The 12,740-nt window shown below is 46.0% G+C and overlaps 3 protein-coding genes across 3 annotated transcripts, besides 1 other annotated feature; all 3 read left to right on the forward strand.

Moving 5' to 3' along the window:
* The first annotated feature begins 1 nt into the window (after position 1).
* CSUI_006375 (uncharacterized protein) lies at positions 2–2,608 on the forward strand. Its single transcript, XM_068066537.1, has one exon. It carries the CDS (start codon positions 986–988, stop codon positions 1,292–1,294), a length of 309 nt encoding a protein of 102 aa, XP_067921485.1. The 5' UTR covers positions 2–985; the 3' UTR covers positions 1,295–2,608.
* A 2,738-nt stretch (positions 2,609–5,346) lies between these two features.
* CSUI_006377 (uncharacterized protein) lies at positions 5,347–7,894 on the forward strand (the record flags this gene model as incomplete). The annotated part of the gene is made up of 4 exons (XM_068066538.1): positions 5,347–5,433; positions 6,197–6,784; positions 7,460–7,564; positions 7,790–7,894. The coding sequence occupies 4 exons, from the start codon at positions 5,347–5,349 to the stop codon at positions 7,892–7,894; spliced, it is 885 nt and encodes a 294-aa protein (XP_067921486.1).
* Positions 5,778–5,855: a sequence feature (Short protein (CSUI_006376, PHJ19791.1) was converted to a misc_feature.).
* Positions 7,895–8,973: 1,079 nt separating the features above from the next.
* Positions 8,974–12,699, forward strand: CSUI_006378 (thioredoxin domain-containing protein; the record flags this gene model as incomplete). The annotated part of the gene is made up of 5 exons (XM_068066539.1): positions 8,974–9,567; positions 10,395–10,491; positions 11,523–11,617; positions 12,026–12,130; positions 12,598–12,699. Exons 1-5 carry the CDS (start codon positions 9,520–9,522, stop codon positions 12,697–12,699), a joined length of 447 nt encoding a protein of 148 aa, XP_067921487.1. The 5' UTR covers positions 8,974–9,519.
* Between the last annotated feature and the right edge of the window lie 41 nt (positions 12,700–12,740).

Here is a 12,740-nt window from a genome sequence, read left to right on the forward strand (position 1 = left end):
GGGCGGGGTGTTGCAGAAAAAGGCCGAGCGGTTTCTTTCCGAAACTTCACTAATGAAGAAGGAGGAATGCCAAACATTCCTACGAAGTCTCTCAAGTGCTTTCTCGATCTCTTAAACAAGATGGAGAAAAGAAGAAGAAGAAGAAGACTGGGTCTCTTCGTGCTGTGTCTGGGACACAACAGGGATAAAAGAAAGAAAGGAAGAAAGAAAAGTTTTCGCTATTCTTCTTTCTGTCAACTTTCATTTTCTATGATGTCGACAGCTACAAGGTGAATTCTTTCAACGTCTTTCAACAGCCTTTTTTCGCTCAGCCGAGACTTCTCGTTCTTTTTCTTCTCTTGACCAGACAAGAGGGCGGCGCTTTGAAAAGCAGAGAACCGCCAAAGCTCTATCTCGCATAGGCATCGACGAGAAACGTCTCGGTGATAGACTTGAGAGGAGTGGGGCCTCTTAATCTTAGAGAAGCCCGGGGAGAAAGAAAGAAAGAATGGAGAAGTGTGTATCTGTTTAATTTTCTGGGTTAGAAAAGAAAAGTCTAGAAGAAGAAAAGAAGAAGAAGGAAAGGAAGGGATAGGCAAGGATTGAGGGGACGGATGGCATTTTCTTGTAAAGAGAGAGAAGGGTGGATGGGGTGTGAGGTGTATGTTTCTGCATGCGCATGCATAGATAAAAAGCAGAGAAGAAAGAGGAAGAAACACAAGAAAAAAAGAGAAGAGAGGAGGATTGTTGAGAAAGAGGAAAGAGGGCTTCAGAAACAAGAGAAGAAAAGAGTAAAGATCGAGAGAGAAGGACACGTACGCTTCTATAGTATAAAGACCCGTGTGGGATCGGAGCTTCTCAGCTTCTTAAGTATAGACTGCATCGGTGTATATACACTGCATGCACTGTCACTCGATCGATAGATGGCCGCCGCGTAGTATTTCTATCTGGATCTCGACTCTTCAACGTTCTTTTTTTTCTGGAAGGAAAGCAAAAGCATAAATTAATGAGCTATAGAAAGATATACATTGGTCTGTACGTCTTGACATCTCCATGCTTGTCGAAGCTGTCCACCTGTTCTTTAACTAGTCGGTCTTTCTATGTCTCTTTCTATACTTATCTATCTATCTCTCTCTCTCCATTTCTTCTGCGTCCCCGACTTGTCCCGTGTTGTGTGAGTGAGATGGTAAAGGGGCTATGTGTGGGAAGCGGTGTGTTTTTCTATCTCTCCTTCTATATCTTTCTATACTTTTGTATATGTTTCTTCTCTTCTGTTGATTTCCTCCTTCTTTCTCTCTCTCAGTCAACTGGATAATGAGTGAGTTGAGACACCCTCCTGCTAGAAGAGAGAACCTGCCATGGCTTTATAAGAAGAAGAAGATTTGCAGATGTCAGTGCATGCACGGTTGAAGGATCTGTCTCGGGTGTATATACACTGAACTGTTCCATTTGTTTCCTGAGTCGGCTTCTTGTTGGTGTCCGTCTGAGGTGTCCCTTCCGCCAGTCACTAGCACAGGTTTCTTTCCTTCTTATTTTTTTCTCTTCTTTTTTCTGTACTCTCTCAAACCGAGCAAGCTACGTGAGTGCTTCTATGCAGTCCCAGAGGAGTTCAGAATGAAATGAAGCTTTCTTTCATTGTCTTCTTGGATCATGAAAGAATGAAGTAAAGAAAGAGAAGATTTCCAAGGGGAGAGAAAGAAGATACATGCACCTGCCTCTTGTGTGTTGCCAAGTGCAATCGAACATCGATGCTTATCCACGCGAAGGAGGGGGAGATTATGACCAAGAGGAGGAGTAGAACAAAGTTGAAAGTGAGGTTCTCTGAAGTGAGAAAGATGCATAAGAGAAAGTCAAGTTAAAGGGTGATTGAAGGGGGGGAAGGGATACTGAGAGGAGGAGATAAAGAATAGATCGACGGCGTGCAGTCGTTCCGCTATAAATGAGAGCGGAGGTGAGTGTGTTGTCGGTCGGTAGAAAGAGATATTGTATAGAGGGATAAAGACGGGCATTTTTGATTCTCTTCGATTTCTCTGTTCCTTTCATTTTGAGGGGATTTTTTCCTTTTGGAGAGCGAAAGCAACTGTTTTCTTGTCTCTACTTTCTTCCCGCCTGTCGGTCTATCTCACATGTCTATGTGTGCGTGGAGAAAGCAGAAAGAGGATAAAGGTTCGTCTGTTTGAGTAAAGTGAAAGAAAGTTGTGGCCCTACTGAGAGGTGATGGTGCAAAGAAGAAGGAAGAAGAGCTTTGGGTCTCTCGCCCTGTCTTGGTGGGAGTGTCGGTGGCCTTATATCCTGGGAGAATTTGACGGAGGGATTCCCCCGATTTTCTCCGGCTTAGGCTTTTTTTTTTTCTGATGGCCAGCGCCGGAAGGAGGAGGTGTACATACACCCGAGGGGAGGAGAGGGAGGGGGCAACAGCCTGCAGGCGTGTGACTGAAAGCTACTGATGATGCTACGCGTGTCCTTTGATTTCCTTTCTCGTACGAGAGCACACGCTCTTCCTTGTTTTTTTCTTGTTAACAGAAAAGTCACGAATCTTGTCATTCATTTGGATGTCGCCTTTTTGTGCTTAAGATAAAAGAGATAAGACACACACCCTTTGTCAGGCGGGACAGGTACTCGCGTTTTCTTTCTTTTCGTGAAAAGCCATACAGTAGGACGTCAAGATCTCATCTCACTTGAAGGGAAGGCCCATATGAGCTACTCACAGTCCACGCTGGGGGGACAGGAATGCCACGAGAAGAGGTAGACGCCATTCGGTTCGCTCGGATACGATGGGTCTCCCGAGCTCATCATTCTAAGAGAGGTGTAGTGAGTTTCCGAGAGTGATAGGTTGTACCTTGGAGTGCTCACTAGTTAGAAAGATGGAGGAGAAAGACACACCCCCCTTTGACGGTTTTTGAAGCTACATCATTGCTGTCGAAGAATGAGTCCCGTCGTCCGAGATGGCTGGGGTTGCGGACAGGGAAGGAAAGGCGAATTACAGCGGAGAATAGCAAGAGAGAAAAAGTGTTTTGCCTGTCGTTTTCTTTCTCGAGAATAGGAGCGAGGGAAGGAGAGAGAAGAAAGAGAGATTTCATTAGTGTAGCGAAGGATGAGAGACAAAAGAAGAACTTAAGGGCGATGATGAGGTTCAGCCGTCCCCCTTCGAGGAGAGGAGAAAGGGTCAAAGAGAGAGAAGTGTTCTTGTTCCGATGAGTCAAACTAGCAAGAGCAATATGATTTGCTTCTGAGATGTAGCTCCACAATAGGAACACATGGCGCAGAAGACTTGCTGGAGAAACAAAGCGGAATTCTATGTGACTTCGATCCTTTGCAGGCGACTTCAACTGGACACCGCAGGTGCCCCCTGTGAACACCCAGAGTCAGCCGTTCGCCGCTAATCTTAGTTAGCCCTTTCTGGCCGGTTGCCAGTTGCAGGCGAGCTCTTAGTAATGCAAAGAGCATCAACGATAATAGTGAAGGACGCCGATCCGCACTGATATCGATGTTCTGTAGGTTCTTCCACAGCGACGCAGATTCAATGCAAATAGGCGCGAGGGGACCCGCGTGGCTCCGCTTTCGCTGAGTTCAGATTTCCGCGCTGATATCGAAGAAGTAAACGAGATTCAGTAGGGGTCACACGGCCGCAGGAGTGATCTGTGATTTTCGGGGGGTCGGTGCTACATCGCTCTCAGAAAGATGTGATCAAGAATGGAACAACTAGAAGATAGCGCGTTTATCATGAGGGGCGCTTTCTGAGGAAAGTTTGCGATGGAATAGAAAAAAAGAGGGAGAGCCCGGCCAATGAGAGAGCACGCACGATCTTACCCTTTGTTTTGACCGAGGCCTCTTCTCTGATAGTTGTGTCGGAGCTCGCTTTTTCCTCGCCGTAGACTAAGGTGAATACATGTAGGCTTTCTGAACACCGCAAGCTGAGGCATTGGGTCGTGTTGAGTGTGACCATGAGAAAACTGAGTGTACCAGCTTTTGTGCGTATATCGACCAGAGACAGATTCTTTCTTTTTCGGAATATCGTATAGAGTCTTCGGTGGACGGCCAACGGGTGCGTAAACACCTCTCTTCTTTTTTTCCCTGCTGTTCTGCTCTCTCGTGGTAGGTGATGCAGTGGAGATTCCTGTCGCATACAGAGAGCCCTACGCTTTCAGTAGGGATGTGCTGAGCAATCCTGCTTTGCTATAGAAGACGGCGACTACTGAGAGCTGGGGTCGACCAGGCTGCATGCAGTAGGTGAGGGTTTCGTTTTGTCGAGCATACTGAGAAACAAAGAATCCTTCCACGCAGAATGGAACACAGCGAACAGGGGGGACAGGTCAGGTTTGACGCCGGCTGTCTGCCATTCTGGTTTTGATATCTGTCTCCTCGCACCAGCAAAAACCTGGTGAAGGAAACCCAGTAAGTGACTACAACTGGAGGCGGGCGGATTATGCCGCAGAGGGGCCCCTGGTGCATGCGAAGGCAGTATCGGTGACCCTTTTGTCTTGGGACTGACTGGCTTCTACTCTGAGACTTCCTGGTTTTCTACGAAGGCTCCCACGGTAGCAGCGCGGCTGAAACAGTCCACTGTCAGCACCAAGAGAAGCAGGCTGTTGGTTGCCACGAAGGACTGATTTATAGACCGACGAGACCTGCTTCGCTTCAGAGCCCGAGAGGCGACCTGGCATTGAAGAGTATCGACAGCTTGAAGTTCTTTCTTTCCTTCTACTTCTTTTCTAGACTCTCGTCGCTCAAAACTGTGGGTCCCTGAAGCTAGGCTGGCTCTTATTTTTTCATCGCATGACCTTCATTTCTTTGGTGAAGCAACTCTCAACGGTCTCCATTACGCGAACGACCGCTCAGTCCCCCAACACAGGGTAGATTTCCCGCGGCACGTTAGCTAGGACGCAGTCTGGCTAGCTGAGAGTATTCCGTAGCAGCTGCAGTCATCTTCCGTAATCGAAGGAGGAGTTTGCGGAAGCAGCTGTTCTGACGAGTGCCGACAGATCGATTCGTTGGCGCTTCACAGGCGTGCCGTACCAAAGAGTGTCTGGAGCTGTCTCACGTAAATGTCTCGACCCCCAAGACGCAAGAATAATGAGCTCGCAGAGAGTTCCACCACATGCCACAGGTTCCCCTCCTCGAGGGAGTCCTGATCGGAGATATGTGTGCCCTACCCGGTTGTCTCCGACTCGATCAAGACCGGATGACTTTGGCTGGACGGAGAAGAGTTTGTTTGACGTGTTTCTTCTGCTGACTGAAATACCATTGGCTCCCGAAGAATTCGAATATAGGGACCGCCGGCATGGCGTTCCTGACCCACCTCCCTGGATGATTGTTCCCCAGCCCCGTCCAAAAGCCCCTGTGATTGGACCAGTGCCAAAAGCAACAATGCCGCCCCACCCGTCAACGATTCAAGTTAACAGACAAATACGAGGCTTTGAGATGTCAGGTGAAGGTGGTCGCAAGGGTGGAAACGTAAGCGCCAACGTCTATACTGCGATAGAAGTGCACTGCCATACGGAGTCCGGGCGGCGTTTCTCCTAGTCTTGCACTCCGACACTCTCAATGTGTCGCCATCTGCTTATAATACCGTTAGCAGACTACTGTTTCCCCTTCCCCTACCCAGGAAAAATGGTGAAGATCGACTCCGTTTTCTCCCAAGAGCTAAAGAAAGGAAAAAATTATGCGCAAATCTTCAACGACACGACTGGAGCGAGTGTGGTCAATAACACAATGTGTTCTTAGTAGTTTTCTGGATTCTGTACAGCCTCACAGCAAAGACTGCTCGTCTAGACTTGCTTGTATTCCAGTCTGGATGCTCAACCACTCATCTCACAACTAGGGTCACTGCAGTTATCACTGTTCCGGTGTTCCGTTCCTTTGTCCTGTGTAGCCACGTAGATAGGACCCACTCAGTAAGAAGGCGCGGAACCCTTCTGCAACCAACCACCGAACGGCAGAGTAGGTGCGACTGGCACTTTAGCCTGGTGGAACAACCCAACCAAGCTCTAGAAATAAACTAGAATGGTGTCAGGGATCCACTTCTACGGCTCGATGCAATAGATATACTGGTGTACCTGAAGGCCCTGGCTTCGTTCTACATTACGCAAGCAGCACATTCGCGCATTTTGTAGAAATACTTGGAAAAAACAGAGAAGGCAAGCTTACACTGTTTAAGAAGACACGTGGAGAAAATGTGGGCACAAGATCGTGGTCTTCTCCTATTCAACTGTGACAGACATCTGGCACTTCAAGCCCGGCATCTTCAGCCCGGCGGGACCGTTCCACCGACGGAAATGACAGTGGGAGGGGGACACCAAGCAAACACTCTGATCGATCAGATACCCCCAGCCATGACAGCAAAGGAGAGGACGGGAAGAAAGAGAAGAAGAAAAGTAAGGGCACTAGTAAGGATGGAGATAATGGGAGTGACGGTGCCAAAGCTCCATCCAAGCGAGGGAAAAACGACGGAGATGCAAATTCAGCTAGAAGCAGTAACTCGGATAGCTCTGAGAGGAAGGCGTCCTCAAGTAAGAGCAGTAGCAGAACAGAGAAACCCGCCAATTCCGAGCGAAGCCTTACAAGTGAAGGCTCTGCTGCTGACGGAGACGGCAAGTCTGGTGGCAAAACAAAGCAGGGTGAGAAGAAAGAGTCTAGGGAGAAAAAGCCGAAGAGCGAGGACGGTGAGAAGGAGTCTAAAGATTCAGAGAAAAAAGACAAGGCCGGCAAAGAAGGGAAAAAGGGCCATCAGCAAAAAGTGACCTGCAAAGTCGGTGCAACAAAGACCCACAAAATCTCATTCAAAAACAAAAGCGAAGAGGAGAAGGTGCGTGTATTTTCATTGGGTTTCTGTGTCTCTTTCTCTCTCTCACGATCTCCCACTATTTCTCTAACCATATCCTACCTAGATAGCCATCCGTTTTCAATGCATTTTATAGCTAGGTTATCTCTCTCTTCTCTGGGTATGTGACTTCTACGATAGCAAGAATATCACGTTTCTCACTTCTCCTAGTATCATATCGACACCCTACCCAACCGAAGGCTCCATTTTGTTCGGTTGCTCTGGAAAAAACGTGAAGAAGGAGGCATTCAGGCTATCCACCGCAAATTCTAGTGGTCCTAGTGGCTGGTAAGGAACACATCGCCCCCTCTCAAACCCTAACCGTAGCCGACTCCAGGCGTCTCCAAGGAGTTCCCGGGAGTTCTGAAAGAAAACAGCAAGAAAAGTCGGTCACCGTACAGGCGTAGAGTCAGGCTGGAATATCAGCAGACGCCAGAAACAAAGCCGTCGTATAACCGAAATAGTCTTCTGCGCCTCTAAGAAACAGGCGTAAAGAGGAATTCTTGAAGGTGTTCAAGGAGGAATTGTCATGCTGTCAGTGCGCAAAGCCCTTGTGGGATGTATGTCATTCTCACACAGAGCATACAAGTCTTTTCTGTAAACCGGTACTTCCTGCCTTTGACTTTTCTCTTTCCTCTCCATCACCGTTGTTTCACTCAGACGTACAACGTTTCAATATCCGATCCAGCAGTCGTCTCAGTGAAAAGTCCAACCTTGACAATTCCGGGACAAGGCGAAGCGAAGCTATCTGTTAAAATCAATCAGGTAAAGGAGTTCTTCTTCCTCGATACACGCGACATAGGAAACAGTTCGTTCTCCGAATTCCATACAGAATGCCAGCCTATGACGACCTGCCGCAACGGATGTCTTGCGTAAGAAAAGAACCGGGGGGGGGTTCCTTCACTTGTTTCTCTCCTTTTGACGGGTTCTCTTCTAAAGCTGGCTGACAATGAGAGTGTTCCATACTTCCTTTTCCTCTTTCCTGTGTAGGCAAATGAGCCAGGAGAGAAGACAGTAACCGTTACTTTATCTCTAGACGGTGACGTCCAGCAAGAAGAGCTGAGAATCAGTTACATTCTAGAGGATGCATCATAAGCTGGGTAAAACTCCCTGTTCAAGTAGTGACAGAAGAAAAGAAGAACAAGTTTCTTCAAGCAGTTCATTCACATGACAGGTTTAACTACTGGCTGGGAGACTTTCTTCTCTTCATCATTAGCCTCTTTCTGGTCATCCATAAAAATGGGTGATGGGATAGCATGTCCTTCTATGGTCATTCATTCGTTCCTCCTGTCTCCACCTGTCGTTAGAAAGACTGACGGCAGGAGTCTTGTCGGCTCTTCGTCAGGTTTCCATCCTATCTCGAATTTCTTCAAAAGGAAAAGTGAACTCCTAGGAAAGATGAATTTGGTCTCGTCATCTGTTCTTGAACTATCGGAGAGACCTTAACGCGTGCGTCCTCTTGGTTCACCCTATTACATACACTACTAAGAGAAAGCCACATACACCTAGTCATACACATGTCAGTGAACGTTCGTCCGTGCTCTCTTGGAAGAAAGGACAATCGTTTCTTCTATAGCTCACATTCAGTTTGCAGACAAATAGAAAGAGGAAGTCGCGAGGCGTCTGTGGAGAAGAGAAAAATGCGGCAGTACCCACTGAAAGAAGATTCTTCAGATCGACAGGTATCCAGCGAGAAAAGTTTGACTAACACCCAACTGATTGACGCACCCACCACTTGCCTCTCCCCTTCCGCGCAAAAGCCTCGGGAATCGAAGGAAAAAAGCTCAAAAGTCGTGGCGGCTCTCACTTGTTCATAGAGAAGGCTCTACCGGAGGTGTGTAAAGTGATGAGTACGGACTGACTCCATTCGGTTCAACTCTCTCCTAATGGTGCTAGGCTACAGCCCAACCTACATTAGATGAGAAGTCTCGTGACGCGTCAAGATGCTGTCACTTTCTTTGCGGTTTCTCTCGTTTTTCTCTTTTTCTGGGTTCATCTCATTAAGAAATGAAAAGAAAGAGTAGTCCTTTCAACTAGCCAACTGGCTTCGGACTGGAGCAGACACATCTTTCCTGTCTTGTAGTTTTCTCGCATGCACAGAGGGGGGTGGGTGGGTCAACCGTCTCTTTCTTTCTTTCCGGCCTTTCTATGCATGCAAGACTTTTCACGGGAAGCAATAATCTCTGTATTCTTAGTCGGGTCTTGCACTTCCCACGAGACATCATCAGTCCGAAAATAACCAGATTCCATTCCCTCGGGTCAAGACTTCTCTTGGATTCTCTACACACCTAAAAGAACTGCGGTCTTTTTCTTCCGCCCAGCCTCCCTGGCCGTCCTCTCCGTTTTCTCTCGTTCGCTGTCGAGCTTCTCGCTTTCCTCCTGTCTTCAAGTTCAATTCCCTTTAGTCTTTCAGTCTATTCAATCGTAAAAAGATTTCTACGGTCGAGCTGTGTCTCCGTGTCCGTCTCATCCACTCCTCTTCTCTCGATACAAGCCAGTCGCAACGACCACCTCGGTGTAGAGTGTCTTTCTATCTCTCCGCGTTTCTAGCAGAGAGAACTCGCAAACCTCTCTTTCTTAGTGAGGCTCCCGCCTTTGCGGATCAACTCATCCGAAGACCTTCATACGGAAAAGGGACAGATCTCCCGACTAGAAAAAGCAAAAGGGGAAGTGCCGGCGCGTTCCTCTTCTTTTCTTTCTCCATCATCACTTCTTGAGAGATGGCGACAGCAGAGAAGCTTGGAAAGATTGCTACGGATATAGTCTTGGTAATGAGCGCAACTCTTCTTCCCTTTCTCTCTCTCTTTTCGTCTGTTTGAAATAACTTACGAGGGCCGAAGTATCTTTCTCATCTATACATCCCCACATTCCCCCTTTGGGGCTTCTTCTTTGGCTTTCCTCCTTCTCCTTTTTTCTGTCCTCTTGTGCATTCGTTCTGAAAAGAACATCCTTCTTCCTTATTTCTTTTCTCTTGCCCAGTCATCATTATATCCATACACTCTCTCTCTTGTCCTTTTCTTCAGCTCCTCCCAATGTGTATAGTCAATCACATATCTCTCTTTTTTTGTCTCTCTCTCTATATAGATAAGTACGCATGTCGACGTAGAGGAGTTACAGAGAGTAAGATTCTCATTGGAGAAGAGAGCAGCTAAACAATGCCAAGTAGTAAAACACTTTTAGTGAAGACAGGCGGAGGGCACTGCGTGAGAGGGAAACAGAAGAAGAACCCATGAAGAAGGACGTTAAATGACCTCCCTGTTTTCCGGAAGACGAGATTCTTTAGATAGCTACAGCATTCCTTCCTCTCCTGTTGTTGCGCTTCAGCTACTTCGTCTTTTTCTTCTTAGCCGCTCGTTACTCTTCTATCTTTCTCTGGGTGCTATGTACGATTCCTCTTCAATACACTTTCCAGCTGAAGACTCTTATTTCTCGACCTCCACGGTGCAAGGCTTACCGCTGTATGTCAAGACAGATGTTGTCGTTGCACGTGTTCATACAGAGAGAGACCATCAGATTTCTGTGCTCTTTTTCTTCATCCTTCTTCAAAAGCGTTTCCCAGCTGTGTATCTCTGTGTGTTTCTTTCTATAATCCCAGGACAAGGTAACTCAGGATAAGATTCATCTGGCAAGTCGAAACGAAGAGAAGATTAGGCGTCAAAAAGAGAGTGAAGATGGTGACCAAGCTTTCACAAGTAAGGAATCTGTTGACGCATGAACGATCTTAATTGATCAGCTGTCCTGGTGTGATGGTTGCCCACTGCCCTATGTAAGTTGGAGTGTACATACACCTCAAACAGGGTCATAACATGGTCGTTTAACAGACGGGCTTTCCCTGGTGATGTAGAGAACCACTCCTGGGTTTTACAGTGCACTTTGTCTTTCTTCTTTCTTCTCTTCACTATTTTCATATCGATTCTCTTTCTCTCTCTCTCTCTCTGTATATATATCTCATCTTAAGCTGCTATGAAAAGCAACATGCAAAACTCTCCTTCACATAAATATCTAGAGAGAGGGAAGGAGCTATGCGAAAGATATTCGTGGAGACAGAGAAGAGAGTGTAAGAGTGGCTAAGCATACTTTTCATTCCAGACAGACACATCTGTAGACATAGCCAGGACATTCACCCAATAGAAGTGTGCTCTCATCTTCTCTTTCTTCTGTATATCTCTGTATATACATCCATATTTATTTATCTGTCTATCTACGTGTGTATAGATAGATAACGTCCTATCTCTCTCTGCAAGTCGTGCTTTCTGTTTCTCTCATCCTTGATGGTCTTCCGGCTTGTATGTAGAGTAACAAAGTCTAGCTGACGGCTTCTAAAGTCTTCTCTCAAGCTCTATATATCTATCTCCCCCACTCTCTCTCGCGAAGAAGTTTCTCTTCATAATTGTCTTCTCTCTTGTCTAGGAACGCGGCTGATCATCCTGACCGAAAGCATACTAAACCTGGGAGGGATGGTCTATCTTTCTATCTATCTTTATCTATCTATCTCTCTTTATTCTATCTATCTATCTATCTCCGTGTGTATGTCGTTCATCTGTCTAGCTATCTCTGATCTATCTTAAATCCACTTCTCTCTCGTTATCTATCTGCCTGTGTATCTTCAGTCTATCTCCAGCTATCTGTGGAGTTTCTTTTCCTCTCTTCATCCCTCCATGCATCTTGCCCCGCTTTTCTTGTTTTTCTTCTTCTTTCTTTTCGCTCTTCTTTCTTTCTTTAGCTCAAGATGGGGAGGAAGAGAGTGACCTAAGTAGTCAAACAGAAACTCTCGATGATCTGTCTCATTGGAGAGAAAAACGCATGCAACAGATCAAGGTAAGAAACAATCTCCTCTCTCTCTTTTTCTTTCGTCTTTCTCTCAGTCTCCTTAGGATAATGGTGATTAAGGTCTCCTTCTCCTGAAGAATGAAAAGAAAGAATGGATATCCATCTATCTATCTATCTTCAATTTTCCTGCCCTTGATGCATCTATTTATCTATTTACTTATCTTCAGTCTCCTCGCCCTTAATGTCTCTATCTATCTGTCTATCGTTAATCTCTCTATCTGCCTATCTATCTTCAATCAATTCATCTATCAACATATGTATGGAAACATCTCTATATCTGTATCTCCATCGGATATAAACATGTCTCTCTCTCTCTCTTTCTATCTCTCCCTCGATGTAGGTGTATCGAGTCATATCTACTCGGCGTAGTGTGTATTTCTATGTTGTTCTCTATAGGCGGCAAGAGAGAAGGAGGAGGTGTATAGACAGCAGGGGCATGGGTCATATGAAGAAATTATTGAAGAAGAATTTCTACCGACTGTAACCAAATCAGAAAATGCCGTAAGCACACCGGCACCAAACAGCCTCCAGTAATCTTTTCTATCTTCTCCTTCTGTGGAGATAAATGTCCTTTCTTTCTCTCCCTAGCTATGACAGACAAGAAGGAATTTTTCTTTCTTTCTCTCTCTCTCTTTCTCTTCTCTCAAGGTAGAGATCCTTCTTTACTTGTTGAAACGGATTCCGAAACGATTGAATAGTGTAGATCTTCACAGAGAGAGACGGGAGTAGAGAGATAGATAGATAGGTAGATAGATGTATAGACAGGTCACAGATAGCTAGGTAGATAGATAGACAGATAGACAGACAGTTTCTTCAACCCAGGTAGATTGGAGATAGAGAAATAGATCAAAGATAGAGAGATAGATAAACTAGGAAGATAGACAGATACATAGAGATAGATAGATTAGAGATCAATAGATAGATGCTGACCTTCTCTTCTGTTTCATGTGTGTTGTGTGTGTGTGTAGGTATGTCATTTTTTCAATTCAACCTTTGAGAGATGTAAAGTAATGGATAAGCATCTGCATCAGTTAGCTCTACTTCATATGGAAACCAAATTCGTTAAGTAAGGAAGCTAGCTAGCTCTCTTCTTTACTCCTCTCTTCTTCTT

The sequence above is a fragment of the Cystoisospora suis genome (genome assembly GCF_002600585.1).
Source record: "Cystoisospora suis strain Wien I chromosome Unknown contig_3219, whole genome shotgun sequence".
NCBI classification, from domain to species: Eukaryota; Apicomplexa; class Conoidasida; order Eucoccidiorida; family Sarcocystidae; genus Cystoisospora; species Cystoisospora suis.

Bases quoted from the DNA above. Each gene is read 5' to 3' on its own strand.
- CSUI_006375 (XM_068066537.1), top strand. From the start codon at position 986: ATGAGCTATAGAAAGATATACATTGGTCTGTACGTCTTGACATCTCCA.